This window comes from Aquarana catesbeiana, linkage group LG09, assembly GCF_042186555.1.
Source record: "Aquarana catesbeiana isolate 2022-GZ linkage group LG09, ASM4218655v1, whole genome shotgun sequence".
In the NCBI taxonomy this organism is placed as follows: domain Eukaryota; kingdom Metazoa; phylum Chordata; class Amphibia; order Anura; family Ranidae; genus Aquarana; species Aquarana catesbeiana.
In genome coordinates, this window is record NC_133332.1 from 271,496,513 (window position 1) to 271,512,392 (window position 15,880).

Here is a 15,880-nt window from a genome sequence, read left to right on the forward strand (position 1 = left end):
CCCGTCCCCCCCCCCCCCCCCTCTAATTTGTCCATTCTACCGTTCATAAAAACGTGTATCTTAAACAACACAAAAAACAGGGATATGGGACATGATTATCAATACTGACACACGTACACCTGTGCAATTGTCCTGATTGAGTTGTGCTGACAGAAGGAAAGAACACAGTGAGAACAGAGAATGCCTTATTGTTGTGATGCAGTTAAAAAAAAAAAAGTGTGTATATATTATATTATATTATATTATATTATATTTATTTAAACTTTCCATCTAGTAAATCTTCTGCCCTTGTTTTAACTTTGAAATGTAAAACAAACGTGTTTCTTCTGCCAGTAAATATCTTATACAGCTCTATTCATGTTTCTTGTCTGGTAAAAAGCCTAGATCTCTGAATGGCAAAGATGTTTTTATTACAAATTATGTGAGCAGACTGCAGTTCCTCTTTAATTACTGTCCATTACTTGATCGTGCTGACACAAATGGCTGCACAAAATTAAAATAAACTACCGTATTTATCGGCGTATAACACGCACCCCAAGTTTAGGAGGGAATTTTAAGGAAAAAAAACTTTTAGGAGGGAAGTTGAAGGGAAAAAAACTTACATTTAAATGCGCATCAGTGCAGCCTTGCCCCAGTGCAGCCTTGTTAGATTTTAATTTTTAAAGTGATGCACTGCCAGATATTGAATGTAAATTCAGGTTTATACCCCCTTTTACCTCATCCCGACAATATATTTAAAGAAATTAAGGAGAGAAACCCTGGGATTGTACGGGTGATTGGGGGGGGGGGGGGGGGATATAAGTAAATAAACAAAAGAAGGGGGGAGGTAATGAATAGTGTGATTGGTATGCCAAGTGCCCAAAAGTAATAAAATATTATACTTTATTTGAAATGTACGAAAATGGAGTCTTTAAAACAATGGACAGTACATACAAAATACCTAGACCATATAGATGAACGTTCTGAGTTAAAGAAACATACATATACGTGGTACATAGGAACCCAACATGTTTCGGATTAAAAATGCAATTCCTTCTTCAGGGGTTTCTTGTGAGGGTAATTGTATGATCTGGGGGGGTACATAGGTAAAGTATACCAATCATTAGTACATATATACAATTAACATATCTCGTAAGTATAAATGGCAAGAAATAGGAGCTTGGGGAAGTAGAAGCTATATGCAGAAAGGGGGGAGAGGGGACTTACTCGTTCACAGAATTGTATGCATATCCCAGCTGGACTATGACTTGATAGCTTTCGGATGATGTTCCAAACCTCAGTCACCACAGCATCAATTACGCACCATATTTGAATATGAAAGGCCCATAGGCTTATATATTGGAAGCCAAAATTTGAGGGCTGTGTGGAATCCCTGTAGTATGTCTAAACAGGAGATCTATAGGCCCCATAGATGCGTCAAACACGAGAAGTCATCAGCGTCCACAAGGAACAGCAGAAAAGGAAGAGGGGAATGTGCGTCCCTGAATATAAATATATAATGTGATAGGAGTATCAAATGGAATAATGATCAGAATATACCAAAACAAAAAGGTAAAATAAACAATGTACAGTAAGTATAATTGCATCCACCCAAGGCATACTGTCATGCTGAAATTTTAATCATAAAGGTGTGATGTAAACATGTATGTATGTTTACATCACACCTTTATGATTAAAATTTCAGCATGACAGTATGCCTTGGGTGGATGCAATTAAACTTACTGTACATTGTTTATTTTACCTTTTTGTTTTGGTATATTCTGATCATTATTCCATTTTTTGATACTCCTATCACATTATATATTTATATTCAGGGACGCACATTCCCCTCTTCCTTTTCTGCTGTTCCTTGTGGACGCTGATGACTTCTCGTGTTTGACGCATCTATGGGGCCTATAGATCTCCTGTTTAGACATACTACAGGGATTCCACACAGCCCTCAAATTTTGGCTTCCAATATATAAGCCTATGGGCCTTTCATATTCAAATATGGTGCGTAATTGATGCTGTGGTGACTGAGGTTTGGAACATCATCCGAAAGCTATCAAGTCATAGTCCAGCTGGGATATGCATACAATTCTGTGAACGAGTAAGTCCCCTCTCCCCCCTTTCTGCATATAGCTTCTACTTCCCCAAGCTCCTATTTCTTGCCATTTATACTTACGAGATATGTTAATTGTATATATGTACTAATGATTGGTATACTTATGTACCCCCCCAGATCATACAATTACCCTCACAGGAAACCCCTGAAGGAATTGCATTTCTAATCCGAAACATGTTGGGTTCCTATGTACCACGTATATGTATGTTTCTTTAACTCAGAACGTTCATCTATATCAGTGGTTCTCAACTCCAGTCCTCGGGACCCACCAACAGGCCAGATTTTAAGTATTACCTTGGGGAGTTGCAGACTAGAATACTGAATCACTGAGCAGCAAGTGATATCACCTGTGATGTATTTAAGCTATCTTGCAAACCTGGCCTGTTGGCGGGTCCTGAGGACTGGAGTTGAGAACCACTGATCTATATGGTCTAGGTGTTTTGTATGTACTGTCCATTGTTTTAAAGACTCCTCTATTTTTGTACATTTCAAATAAAGTATAATATTTTATTACTTTTGGGCACTTGTCATACCAATCACACTATTCATTACCCCCCCCCCCCCCTTCTTTTGTTTATTTACTTATATCTTTTCCCCCATCACCCGTACAATCCCAGGGTTTCTCTTCTTAATTTAAGTGCAGCCTTCGATCCTGTGATCCCTGCCATCCTGGGCTTCAAAATCGCCGACCGCGATTTGAAAATGGCGCCGCCGGCGCCGAAATACACAGAGCCGGTTCTCGGCGGCTCTCGTTCACTTTCGGCTCCACTCGTAGTCCCGCCCGGGATGGGCGTGACTGTGAGAGGAGCTATCCGAACCTAGCCGAGTACACTCGGCTAGGTTCGGGCGGCACTCGAGTGAAGCCGAAAGTGGCCGAGAAGAGCCGAGGACCGGCTCTGTGTATTTCGGCGCCATTTTCAAATCGCGGTCGGTGATTTTGAAGATCTGGCAGCTCAGGATCGCAGGGGATCGGCGTATAACACGCACCTGCGAATTTTTTTTTTTTTTTTTTTTTTTTCCCCTGATTTTAAGGGGAAAAAAGTGTGTGTTATACGCCGATTTAAATACGGTAATTTACAAGGTATAACATTTCAGCTTCAACCACTTCAGCTCCAGAAGGTTTACCCCCTCCCCCTTTCATGACCAGCCATTTTTTGCGATCCAGTACTGTGTTGCTTGAACTGACAATTGCACGGGCGTGCAAACGCTGTACCCAAATAAAATTTTGTGTCCCCCCCCCCCCCATGATTTTAAGTATCATGGTCAAAAAAAACTGATTTGTGAAATTATTTCTTTCAGGGTAAAGTGCAATAGAAAACTGAGCAATGTCAGTCGCTAACGATGAGGACATCCCTCAGGTGGAGAGAAAAACTGTCACTGATTTCTGCTACTTGCTTGATAAGTCCAAACAGCTCTTCAATGGCCTGAGGTTGGTATCACACAAGTTTACAGTGTCAGAAGCATGAATATGTTGGTGTGGATTTGGGGTTTTTTTGAACACCAGGCTAATGTTCGTTGGATTACAATCTACAGTATGTGCACCTCAATGGAAGTGAGTCTGCTATGCTAGAAGAGATGTTTATGACGAGTGAAAGATTAGTGGGTTTAAACTAAGGCACCTTTCACACTGGGGTGATAGGTGCGTCGGCGGTAAAGTACTGCTGTTTTTAGTGGCACTTTACCGTCAATTTTGCGGCGCTATTTGGCCGCTAGCGGGGTGCTTTGACCCCCCCCCCCGCTAGCGGCCATGAAAGGGTTAAAACCACTGCAAAGCGCTGTGCCGGCAGTATAGCCGTGCTGCCCCATTGATTTCAATGGGCAGGAGCGGTATACACCGCTCCAAAGATGCTGCTAGCAGGACTTAAACTCTGCACACACGGGCCGATTACTGGCCAACTTTCAACCCATGTGTAGAACTGCTTGTCGGACAGAAGACTGGCTTCTGTCAAACGAGCATGCTGGAAAACCAGCAGCCAATCAACATCTGATCTGAGCTTGCAGCCAATGGCTGCGATCACTGAACAGTGTGTTCTGGCGCTGTCAGAATGCTGTGCTCAAATCGCATGGTTAGTACATTAACCTCCTCCGTGGTGCGTGTTTGTGTGTGGGGTGTGTTTTTTTTTTTTTTTTTTTTTTTCCCTTTTTTAGTCCGCTGGGTTGAACTGAAAAAACTTAGTGGTGTTCCACTGACATATATTCAATTTTTTTTTTTCTAAGGCATCTGTTAAGATGTTCTTACTATCATGTTGTATTTGCTGTATTTAGTATTATTTATGTAAAATTAACCTTTGTTTTGTCATTATTGCACGCTTCCATCTTGCTTGTAGGGCATGTGAAGTCCACTCGGATACGTTTCCGGGATAAGGTGCTGCTGTCTACCCAGCATGCACCTCCCGAACTCGTGCATGCGCATTGTACACAGGACAAAGTGCCGACAGTCTGGTTGCCATCACAATGGGTAGCGACGGAGGAAGGGCCCGCCCCGTTGTTATGGCAACCAAGAAAAGCAATCTATCTCCAGCAAAGTAAGTAATGCCTTAGCATAGCAGGCAGCTGAAGCAGTTGCAGTGCTGGAAAAAACTAAGATCTAATGCTGCTATAGCCACCGGATGCCTCCTGCACAGACACTGCATGTAACACTGGCAGCAAAACACTGGTTGCCCTTTTCTAAAATGGCGATTGACGACGTGTTTTATCACGTCATTTCCGGTTTTGAATCTTGCGATTTCTGAGAGGTGACGATGCACACTAACTCCAGGGAATTATGACAAACATCTCCCAGGAGCCAGTGCGACACAGGAAATTGCGTAAGTCGCTGCGGGCGGGCGGGAGACAGGAGACGGGAAGAGCATTGGAAAAATGGTAAGCAAAGAAAAAAAAATAATAATTTGCCCAATGCCGTTATTTTGGACATTTAGGAAACGAATGATGTGAGCATGAGAAAGTGGGTGGAACTCCACTTTAACGTGTGTACTAGGCATTCATCTTAGATACAATTAGGGCCATTTAGGCTGAAGGGGAAAGCGGAGCTCTGTACATGGTTTTTAACCCTACGCATAAATAAAACTTCATATTAGGAAGTGTCAAGTGTTTACTGTTTTGAATGATTGAAAATTTACCTGTGAACAAGAGCCCGAGTCTGAGCGCTGACATCTTCTCATTAGCCCAAATAAGATATTGGGTAGAGCGTAGTGAGTTGTTCTTTTGATTGCATAATTCTCTTGGTTATTCATGTGATTGGGCTGATAATAATCTTGACCATGCTCTTTTTAGGGAGATGAGGTAAAAGAATAGATGATAATAGATGAGCCCTTTTATGGGCAGATTTGCTTGTGGGTGTGTACTGTATACTGCAGATTTTTTTTTTTCAGTCAATCTTTAAAGGGTAACTCCACTTTCGTGGGGATAAAAAATAACAAAAGAAAAAATAAAATAGCGCATATAATTGCGACACTAATCATTTTGTAATTGAATGTTCTTAAAAATTACCTTTTTCAATCTGCATGAAATTTTCTGAGAATACATTGCAATATGGCTACCTGGAGTTTTCTGTACTCAGAATATTTACTGACCACTCCCCAGAAACATAATTTCCTGCTTGTGTGATTGGTTCACCGTTTTTTTTTTTTTTTTTTTTTTTTTTTTTTTTTTGAGAGATACTTTCAATAGGAACCCGTCTAAAGGGATGCAGGCCCAGCAGATTTGTGGCCTGTAGCTCCACACCTGACAGATAATTATGAAACCACTCACATTACACCTACTCAGAATAGAGGCACAGAGAAACACTTATGGATTTCTTCAGAATAACAAAAGGTAGGAATCTGCAACAAAGTTTGTTATAATACATAAGACAAACAGATCTTATAATGGTAACAGGTGTGTTCATATGTGCATGGCTCGCACTTAGAAGGTTATAAGACACACAAAAGTTTATATATGGCCCTTTGGCCAGCTAATGCCCCTAAGTAACACATCGGGCCTCTGGGCTAGAGTAGTGTTTACCAGACTTGATGCTTTGGGTCAAGGAGTTTGTTTACAACTTGGTGTGAGTCAATTAGCCTATCGCTAAACCAACACATCACCAAAAGGGATACAACCAGCATGATGCGCGGAAACCACATTGACCTGCAGGTTAGCGAAGAAAGAAGCCCTTAAACTAAGGCGACACGTGCAAGTACTGCGGGGTGGTGAGAGCCTCTGTGCATCCTTCTAATTGTTACATAGGCTGAGCTTTGTAGATAATGTGTTGAGTTACCTTACAGGACTCTGAGCTTTGCGTATTCTCCACGGTCTGTTTAGAGCTCGGCTAGAGAAACTGGTGTCACCCACTATCGAAGAGCCAGCTGTGGTAGTATCAGGTAATGCGCTCATTGGGGTACATTTCCAGCGATCTATACTCTGAACTTGCTGCCATCCAGTAATGGCATATACCTTTAAGGAATGAAGGGTGACCCTGGAAGTCACACATCTATGATGTCCTGCTGCAATGGATGGAGTTGCAACCTCAGCCTGGACTCCGACCAGGCCATGCCCCCAATGTGTTTCACTCTGCCCCCTGGAGCTTTGGTCATGGGGATAGGGAACTCATGCGTATGTGAAGTATTTTTAAGCATCATCGATAGTCGCTCATTAGGTGCAAAAAAAGGTGGCAAGTGTGTGTAAGTAATTGTGATTGGTGTTAATATGAAGACAAGGATCTATCGGTGCAATTTAGCCTAGCGTGCTACCCTCTGCAATATAAACTATTGTGAGTGCAAGAAAAAAATCTATATAAGCATTTATACTTACAATTTGGCCAATAAGCAAAAAAAACGAATTTTATTTAAATATGTGATAAAAAAAATAGTTTTTGAGGCATGTTCGTAGTTAAAACTATGTTTTGTTATTGTCTACAATTTCGGGGGTAAAGCGGCGCTCATTATAGTGCCGCTTTACCGTCGTTTTAGTGGTGCTATTCGGCCGCTAGCGGGGCGGTTTTAACCCTCGCTAGCGGCCGAAAAGGGTTAAAACCGCCCGCAAAGCGCCACTGCAGCGGCACTATGCCGGCAGTATGGCGGCTCTGCCCCATTGTTTTCAATGTGCAGGGACGATTTAGGAGCGGTGTATTCACTGATCCTACAGTGCTGTGAAGATGCTGCTTGCAGGACAATTTGTGACGCCCTGCCAGCGCAGCGCCCCAGTGTGAAAGCACTCGGGCTTTCACACTGGGATTGCAGCTGAGGCTTTTTGCAGGTGCTATTTTTAGCGCTAAAGCGCCTGAAAAATGCATCCCGTGTGAAAGGGGTCTTGTGGTTCCAAAAGACACTCAATGTTTGTGCAGGAGTAAATCATATATAGGTCTAATACATAACGATGTGTTGAATATGTAAATATGAGTATGCAGGGGCAAGTATATCAATGTGTTCATGGGCATATTCTGAAAGGAAATAAGGACAGAGGGCGCACCAGCCTAGCACATTGCCCTTGTAAACATTAAATGTGTTTATTATAAAAATATTATACTCACAAACACAATAATAAAATCGAGCATGAAATGAAGTCCATTCAAGGTCCTATCCTCAAGGGATCCGCTGGCCAGTGGAACCAGAGTGGGATGATGAAAGTCCAAAATGAACTGACGCGTTTCAAGGGTGTCCCCTCTTCTTCAGAGCTAAATTTGAACTGATGGAAGGTAGTTTTTTAAGAGGCAGCAATCAAGTGGATCAGGTCATGTAATTCATGCCCCTCCTTCTGATGGGAGGGCCAAAAAGGCATCAAACAAAAAAACAAACAAATGAACAAAGAATATTATACTACAATGCACAGATACTTCATCTCCCAATACGGGTGTAAATAACCGTATCCTGTCTGTGATACACCCACAAAGGCCCCACAAGAGTGCATGCATAGATCCAAATAACACATGCAACTGCACCCGAAAGGACAGATGGGGACCACAGCTGACAGTAATACAAATATTTGCAATATCACACATAGATGTCTTATTAGACATCTCCAAACAACCTATAAATAGATGTTGAATGATACTCACGTGTGTGTGTGTGTGTGTGTGTGTGTGTGCCAGATGAATAGAGCTGGAGTATGTATGGGTCCACACAGGTGGCCTCCTTTGGATCAATCGTTGTAAGATCAAAAGGGGCCATATGCATGTACAGGTCCTTTGACAATGAATAGAACCATCAGAAATGGATATAATCTCATAGATGTTAAACATTACTACAATGTCAGAATCCATACAAGCCCTATAACAGTGTGACAGGGCTTTTGGAATGCACGCCAGTCTGATTCCAAAACAGGAAATCGGGCTGAGCGTGCCAGCATCTGGTCTGTGGCCCTTTCCGGTGATGCTAAGGGGCGTGGAAATCGGCGGCGTTCACTTAAGGGGGCGTGCCGAAGGAGGGCCCGGAAAGATCTTCTCCAATAGGAAAGGCAGATTCTATCTGCATCGATATGACGGCCGGAGACCAGGAAGTGATCCCACTGGGGCATACCTGGACACCCATCATCATGGGGTCACCCATACAGTACACCAAATATCTCCAGTGACGGCGCACCGATGGCAGTGCCTAGCACTGGAGCTGGGTAGAACACCACCCGCAGAGAGAGTAAGTAAGCTCCAGTCGCCGTAACAAGATGACCCGCAGCGCTGGCCCAGCGATGCACAGCCAACATGCGGTGTTCTGAAGTGGAAGCCCAATCAGAGGTGCATCCATTGTGCACCATAGCCAGATCCGATATGGACCAGCAATGAATAATCATATCTAAATAGGTGCTGAAATGGAGACTAAAACCCACCTACCCATTGTCGGTGTAACAAAACATGCAAACTTGTCCTGTATATCCCTGTAGTAATGCTTAGATATACAGTCTATTGCAAAGTGCATGAATAATGTTCCTTTATGTATATGAATCGGGATGTTTTTAAAAAGTCTTTAATATTAGATATTATATCACTATTCTGCTTTTGATAACATAGCCAGTCGTTGCTTCATGCGGGTTCCTGGCTTTGTTAAGTTTTGTTTTTTTATCTTCATTTTCTCACTTATCAATCATTCACATTTTCTACATAGATATTTGATATATTTGTGTGTATGTAAGAGTCTGATTTTACACATTTCATATAATATTTTATTCATTGTTCTTAATGTTAAGGTCCCCCTTCATCCTGATTCATATACAGAAGGAACATTAAATAACACAGAAAGGATAAAACTTTCCTGTAGAGTCAATAACCGTGTCCAGTACCTTGCAAAAGTATTCACCCCCCTTGGCATTTTTCGTGTTTTGTTGCCTCACACCCTGGAATTAACATGGATTGTTTGAGGATTTGCATCATTTAATTTACAGAACATGCCCACAACTTTGAAGATATATATTTTTTTTAATTTTTTTTATTAATATTGTGAAGCAAACAATAGGACAAAATAACAGAAAAAGTCAATGTGCATAACTATTCACCCCCCCCCCCCCCCCCCCAAAGTCAATACTTTGTAGAGCTACCTTTTTCTCTTAGTCATCTTCCAGAACGGCACACCTGAGAGATGAGAGGCTCCTCCTTACAGGAAACACAATCAATTGACAGCTGTTTTAAGTCCCCACCCTTCCCCTTGATCCTCTGTTTTGATTGTGTTTCTCCCTACACAGCGAAACCGTGTGTTGTGTTTTTTTTTTTCCAAATGACCCGAAGCCTGGGGCTGGTGGTCTCCCCCTGGGAGCTGGACCAAATGCCTGGGAAGGCCTACGGCCACATCACCCTGAAAGCGAAAGAGGGCGCCGCCTGCCCGATCTCGTATGATCTCGGAGGCTAAGCAGGGTTGGGCCTGGTTAGTACCTGATGGGCCTCTGGGTCTGGCCGGATATATTTATCCTTTTTGGGGGTTCCCCTATCATTTCCTCGGGGGGGGGGGGCAGCAGAAACTGGAAGAGCCCCCCTGAGAGCTGAAGGCCCCTGGGTACAGTGGTGTCCCCAGAACTTCAGGGGCCTTTTTCCTGTCTTCCCCCCCCTTACCTGTCCGGGCATCCGTTCAGACAGGGGTGCTGGCCATCGGTTCTTTCCAGGGCCCCCGACTCCTGGGCCCCTGGTAGCTCGCGTGGGCTGCTGGGGAGGGCGCCGCCTGAACGACCCGCGTTCTTACCCAGGAGGGAAGGCTGAGAGTCAGCAGAGAGTCCTTTTTGAGGAGGCACCAGTTCACTACGGTGGATGTCTGCCTAAACCACCTCAGAATGGAATGAGGAACGTATGGCATTGCGCCCCCCCCCCCCCCCCCCCCCGGTGTATATACTGACTGGCAGGACACAGCCTAACTTTGCAGCTCCCTACGGGGACAGCAGTTGGAGGGGCACTTTGGCGGCTATCCTCCTTTCGTGTGGACCATAAGGATGGAGAAGCAAGCCCGGTGGCTGTGGCAAAAGGGGAAGGCGACAATGGTGAGTACTTTACTTTCCTTTACCTTGGGAATTTAGCTGCAAAATCCCCAATCCCAGCCAGATGGTTTCTGGGCATTTGAGATAATCTCCCCTGGGGTCTGGATTCAAATAGCCCAGAAGCTTCTGCTAAAAACACCAGCTACAGCTCCCTCTTACATCAGAGATGCTGTATGGTGGACAAGTGGTACACAGGAGCGAGTGTGCCTAAACCACCTCAGATGGGAAAGAGGTAGGTAAGGCATTTCTTCCCCTTCTCCCTGTATTTACTGAGTGGTGCAGTGCAGGACCTAGGGGTCTGCATAAGAAAATGGCCCAGAAGCTACTGCTAAAACCACCAGCCACAGCTCCCTCTTACAGCAGAGACACTGTGGTTATCACAACACAACAGTAGGTTGCCAGCCTCTTCCTACATGTCCGGTTGTGGGACATTAGTAGGGATGAATAGAGCGAAGGGGAGGGACCTGGTAGATACAAAGAGTTCCTTACAGGCCAGGTATACCACTGAACAATTTATGGATTGTGCAATGGTTGAAGGATTCAGGAGTAAGCACTCCTGGTCAGCAGGTGCACTAGGTTATATGGCCCTATTAGCCCAGCTGCTAGGAATCTGAAGTCATAAGCTCCAACCTCCCACTCCCACTTTACATTGTGGTTATATTATAGTGCAGGAGGTAAGAAAAACCTTTTTTGTTGGTTTGGGCTGCAGTCAACTCAGTGACAGATCTAAAAGCGATTTACCATAAATTGCTTCCTATATCCTTTTAATTAAGGATTTTCTGTTCAAACATATGCAAGAGCTAGATAGATACATGATTGCTTGCTTAAGGCCTGGGTGGCTATTTTCCTCCAGGCTAAATTGGTGACCACCTTTTCTAGAGGTTGTCCTAAATTGGTCTCTAGGGCTGGGCTCATTGAGACTTTAGTTTCTGATCAGCCCTACCTGTGTGTGAACTGGCCAGCGTTTGCTCAGTCTACGGAGGTAAGGTAGGACAACAGCTACTATAGTAAGGTGTCTAACCATTTTAGGATTTGTTCCTTCACTGGGGGTGAAGTGTTAGTATCTACAGCCCAGGCTATGCCTAGGGATCAAATTGCTTTGTTTGGTTATTTCATAAAGGGATACACCATGACTCCTTGGTTGCACACCAGTAGACGTCAGTAGTGAAGGTTTGTCCTTGCTGGGATGTTTTGTGGCACAGCAGAAATACACATTGAGATTTGTGACATTTCTGCTCATAAGGGGTATATTGCTGTACATCAGAAATGCACTGCACTGAAGCTTGTTTGTTGTCTTTTATATCCTAAAGGTACTGCCTTATTTGGCTACAGATCAGAAAAATACAACAGGGAAGGTGGTCTGTACTTTCTGGTCTTGTGACGCATGGCGGAAATGCACATCATTGAGTCTTGTGACATCTCTGCTCATATTTGTTATATTGCTGCACATCAGACATACTCAAAATTGAGTTCTGTTTGGGGTTTTTTTGTGTCCTGTATGACTGCCTTATTGGTTGCTTATTAGAAAGGCAGTAGTGAAGATTGATGGTCCTGAATTGTTGGGAAATACAAATTGAACCTGTGCCAGGGGTAGTACTGGTACTGCCTTTGGTAATCGGTGCAGCCCCGCAAAGTGGCGTCGGGCTGACAGTGCTATTAACGGCAAAGGCTGCCGATTTTAGGCATGCGATTTGACATGTTGAGTCGCATGCCAAATCACTTCAATATGGATGTGCTATCTCTATTCAGATTGTTATATTGTTGCACATCAGATATATACAAGATTGAAGGTCGTCTGTCCTTTTTATGTCTTACATAGACTGCCTTATTGGCTGCATATCAGAAGGGACACAGCAGTGAGGTTGCTTGTCCTTTTCTGATTTGTGTTTGCTGCCTCAGCAGGGAGACACATTGAGGCTGGTGGCGTCTCTGCTCAGTATTGGTATATTACTACACATCAGACATACACAAAGATTGAAGATTGTTTGTGTCCTGTATGTTCTATATTTACTCCCTTATCGGCTGCATATCAGAAAGGCACAGCAGTGAGGGGTGTCTTTTCTATTTCTCATTGTTCTACCTTGCTGCTTCTTAAGGATACACAGCAGGGGGTTGTTGGCTGCACGCCTCCAGGGAGATACAGCATTGGGGACCCCTCGCTTGTTCAACCTGAAAATTGTAAGTTACCTGCGACCTGTGTAATCTTGAGGTCTGTGGATCCAGAAAGCAGGGTCTGCTTGGTGGCGCTGCTACCTGGAGTTGCACAGACACGCATGGTACCCATTGGAAGCCATAGTGTATGACTTTTCTCTTGCGTTTTTGCGGTTGCAGGTTGGGTCGCACAGGTGTGGGAGCCCTAAGTTTTATCTGTCCCTTCTGGTTGAGGTTTTGCTACACAACAAGAATAGACATCATGGAGTTATTGCCTTACTTTGCAATACACCAGAAAGGTTGCAGCTAGGAAGGCTGTCTGTTTTTATGTGGCTGCACAGCAGAAATACTCAACATTGAAGCTTGTTGGTGTTTTCTGTTTCAGATTCCCTTACCTTACTGCACTTCAGAAAAACACAATGCTGCAGGTTGCTTGGGTCCTTTCTGTGTTGGGTCTATGTGACTGCACTACAGAACTGCATAACAGAAAAGATATTGTCTTGTGTGCCATATTGATCTTATAACTGTATTTGGTGGTTCGTCAGAAATACGCAACATAGAAGTTTGGGTCTTTCTGTCTTATATTTATGGCCCTGTTTTGCTGTACATCAGTAAAACTCCACCATAAAGAGGGCTCCCGTCCTTTATGTATTTATATCAGTTATGACCTAGCTAGCTGCACTTCAGAAACGCGCAACATTTTAGGGTCAGTTCACACTGAGGCAGCACGACTTACAGCGTGACTGCCTCAGGCGACTCAGGACACGACTCAGTGGCTATTTGCGAAACGACTTCTGTATAGAAGTCAATGCAAGTCGCCCCCAAAGTCGTACAGGAACCTTTTTCTAAGTCGGAGCGATTCCATTGCACAGAACAGGTGACTAGGTCGCCTGACAAGTCGTCCCAGTGTGAACCGAGGCTGAGGGTTTGCGTGTGTCTTAATGTTTTTACATATTGGCTGCACATCAGAAAACCAGACTGTGAGGACTATTTGTCTACATTGAAGTTCAGATTTGGGTCTCTCCCATATTTGATATGTTGGTTTAGCTAGCCACACTCGGATACACATTATTGTCTGTCTAAATCTATTGTGTCTAAATCTATTGTGCTGTGTCCACAATCTATGATCTTTTTTAATTTGTGATATTAATAATGCATGTATCACCTTTTGTATTTCAGCCCTCTTTTCCATGGAGGGGCCAGGAGTTCTGGCTGCAGACGTCACATGTCAGAAAGCCTCAGCCCCTTACATTCAGGAATGCTGGAACCATTTCCTAGGGTTGAAGCCCAGTAGGGTTATAGGACACTGGAGGAAGGCGATAAAGAATCACCCTGCTTAGTAAGAACTTGGGAAGTTCTGTTCAGAGGAGTATTATGACCTGAAGATGAAGTATAAAGATGTATACCCGACCGAATAGGTTACGGCTCGGTGCTTGGCCTTCATCTCACCCTTCTAGCAGAACTAGATGTAGCAGTATAAGTGTTATACTCCTGCTATGAACTTTATTCTCCTGAAGTAGGCACTCAGGCGTAAGTAAAACCACAGAGTGGGCATGCCTTAAACCCAGGGATCAAGCCTCGGTTAATCTATTACCCTTAAGTAGGCTTCCCTTTAGTATTTGCTGATGTAAAGATAAAAATTAACAAAAAAGGTTGTCTGTTAGGGGCCCACCTTTTTTTTTGCAGTTTTAATTCCCTGAACAGGCTAGTGTTAAGACAGGCCCTCTTAGTGATCAATGTAGTGTCCTTGTCTTACAACATAGGTCTCTGATTAATCTTTAGGGGTTCTAAGTAGCACCTACAGGCACAATAGGCCATGGTTGTTAGATGTGTGAGACAGGCAACATTGCTAACCTACAAGTTTAACATGTTTTCTGATTCCATCTTCAAGAGCCCACTCCACCTAGATCCTGCATCCGAAGTGGAGAAGGCAGGGACACCGGTGGAGTAGACCTGCAGACCAGCCGCAGGATCCAGCTATAATACCTTCATCAAGCATATGGAGTGGAGGTAAAACTCACTGCAGAACCAAGGTCCGCCAAGAGGGTCTTGCAGTGGTCCCACCCTAAGGTAGGCCTGAGGTACTTGATTATCCTCTCAGGTGTGCCATCCTGGAAGATGACTAAGAGAAAATTGACAGTTACTTACCGGTAACAGTTTTTCTAGGATATCTTCCAGGATGGCAGGCCTACTTCCCGCCCGTTGGAGGAGGGAAAATGGTAGAACACTAGAAGGTGAGTACCTATGAGGAATGATTTCCCTTGTGAACCAGGTTCACAAACTGAGGATCAAGGGGAAGGGTGTTTCCTGTAGGGAGGAGCCTCTCATCTCTCAGGTGTGCCGTCCTGGAAGATATCCTAGAAAAACAGTTACCGGTAAGTAACTGTCAATTTTTGTGGCTATCGCAGCTCCAAGTTGCTTTGGATAAGTCTCTATGAGCTTGCCACATCTTACCACTGGGATTTTTGCCCATTTGTCCTTGCAAAACTGCTCCAGCTCCTTCAAGTTGGATGGTTTGCGCTTGTGAACAGCAATGTTTAAGTTTGACCACAGACTTTCTATTGGATTGAGGTCTCGGCTTTGACTAAGCCATTCCAACACATTTTACATGTTTCCCCTTTAAACCACTCAAGTGTTGCTTTAGCAGTGTGTTTGGGGTCATTGTCCTGCTGGAAGATGAACCTCCGTCCTAGCATCAAATCGCACACAGAGTGGTACAGGTTTTGCTCAAGAATATCCCTGTATTTAGCACCATCCATCTTTCTCTCAACTTTGACCAATTTCCCAGTCCCAACTGCTGAAAAACATCCCCACAGCATGATGCTGCCACCACCATGTTTCCCTGTGTGAATGGTGTTCTTTGGGTGAAGCGATGTGTTGGGTTTGAGCCAGACATAGCAATTTCTTTGGCTAAAAAGTTCAATTTTAGTCTCATCAGACCAGAGCACCTTCCTCCATACGTTTTGGGAGTCTCCCACATGCCTTTTCGCAAACTCAAAATGTGCCATTTTTGTTTTTTGCTGAAAGTAATGGCTTTCTTCTGGCCACTCTGCCATAAAGCCCAACTCTATGGAGCGTACGGCTTATTGTCGTCCTATGTACAGTTACTCCAGTCTCTGCTGTGGAACTCTGCAGCTCCTTCAGGGTTACTTTAGGTCTCTGTGCTGCCTCTCTGATTTAATGCCCTCCTTGTCCGGTCCG

At 43.9% G+C, this 15,880-nt stretch overlaps 1 protein-coding gene across 2 annotated transcripts in view; it reads left to right on the top strand.

Moving 5' to 3' along the window:
- The window catches only part of SCAI (suppressor of cancer cell invasion), a 1,468,821-nt gene that overhangs the window by 18,904 nt on the left and 1,434,037 nt on the right, over positions 1-15,880 (top strand). For both annotated transcript variants that reach the window (XM_073600351.1, XM_073600352.1), the window contains exon 2: positions 3,404-3,533. In XM_073600351.1, the coding sequence (XP_073456452.1) occupies positions 3,430-3,533 (104 nt within the window). In that variant the 5' untranslated portion in view covers positions 3,404-3,429. The remainder of the gene's footprint in view (positions 1-3,403; positions 3,534-15,880) is intronic.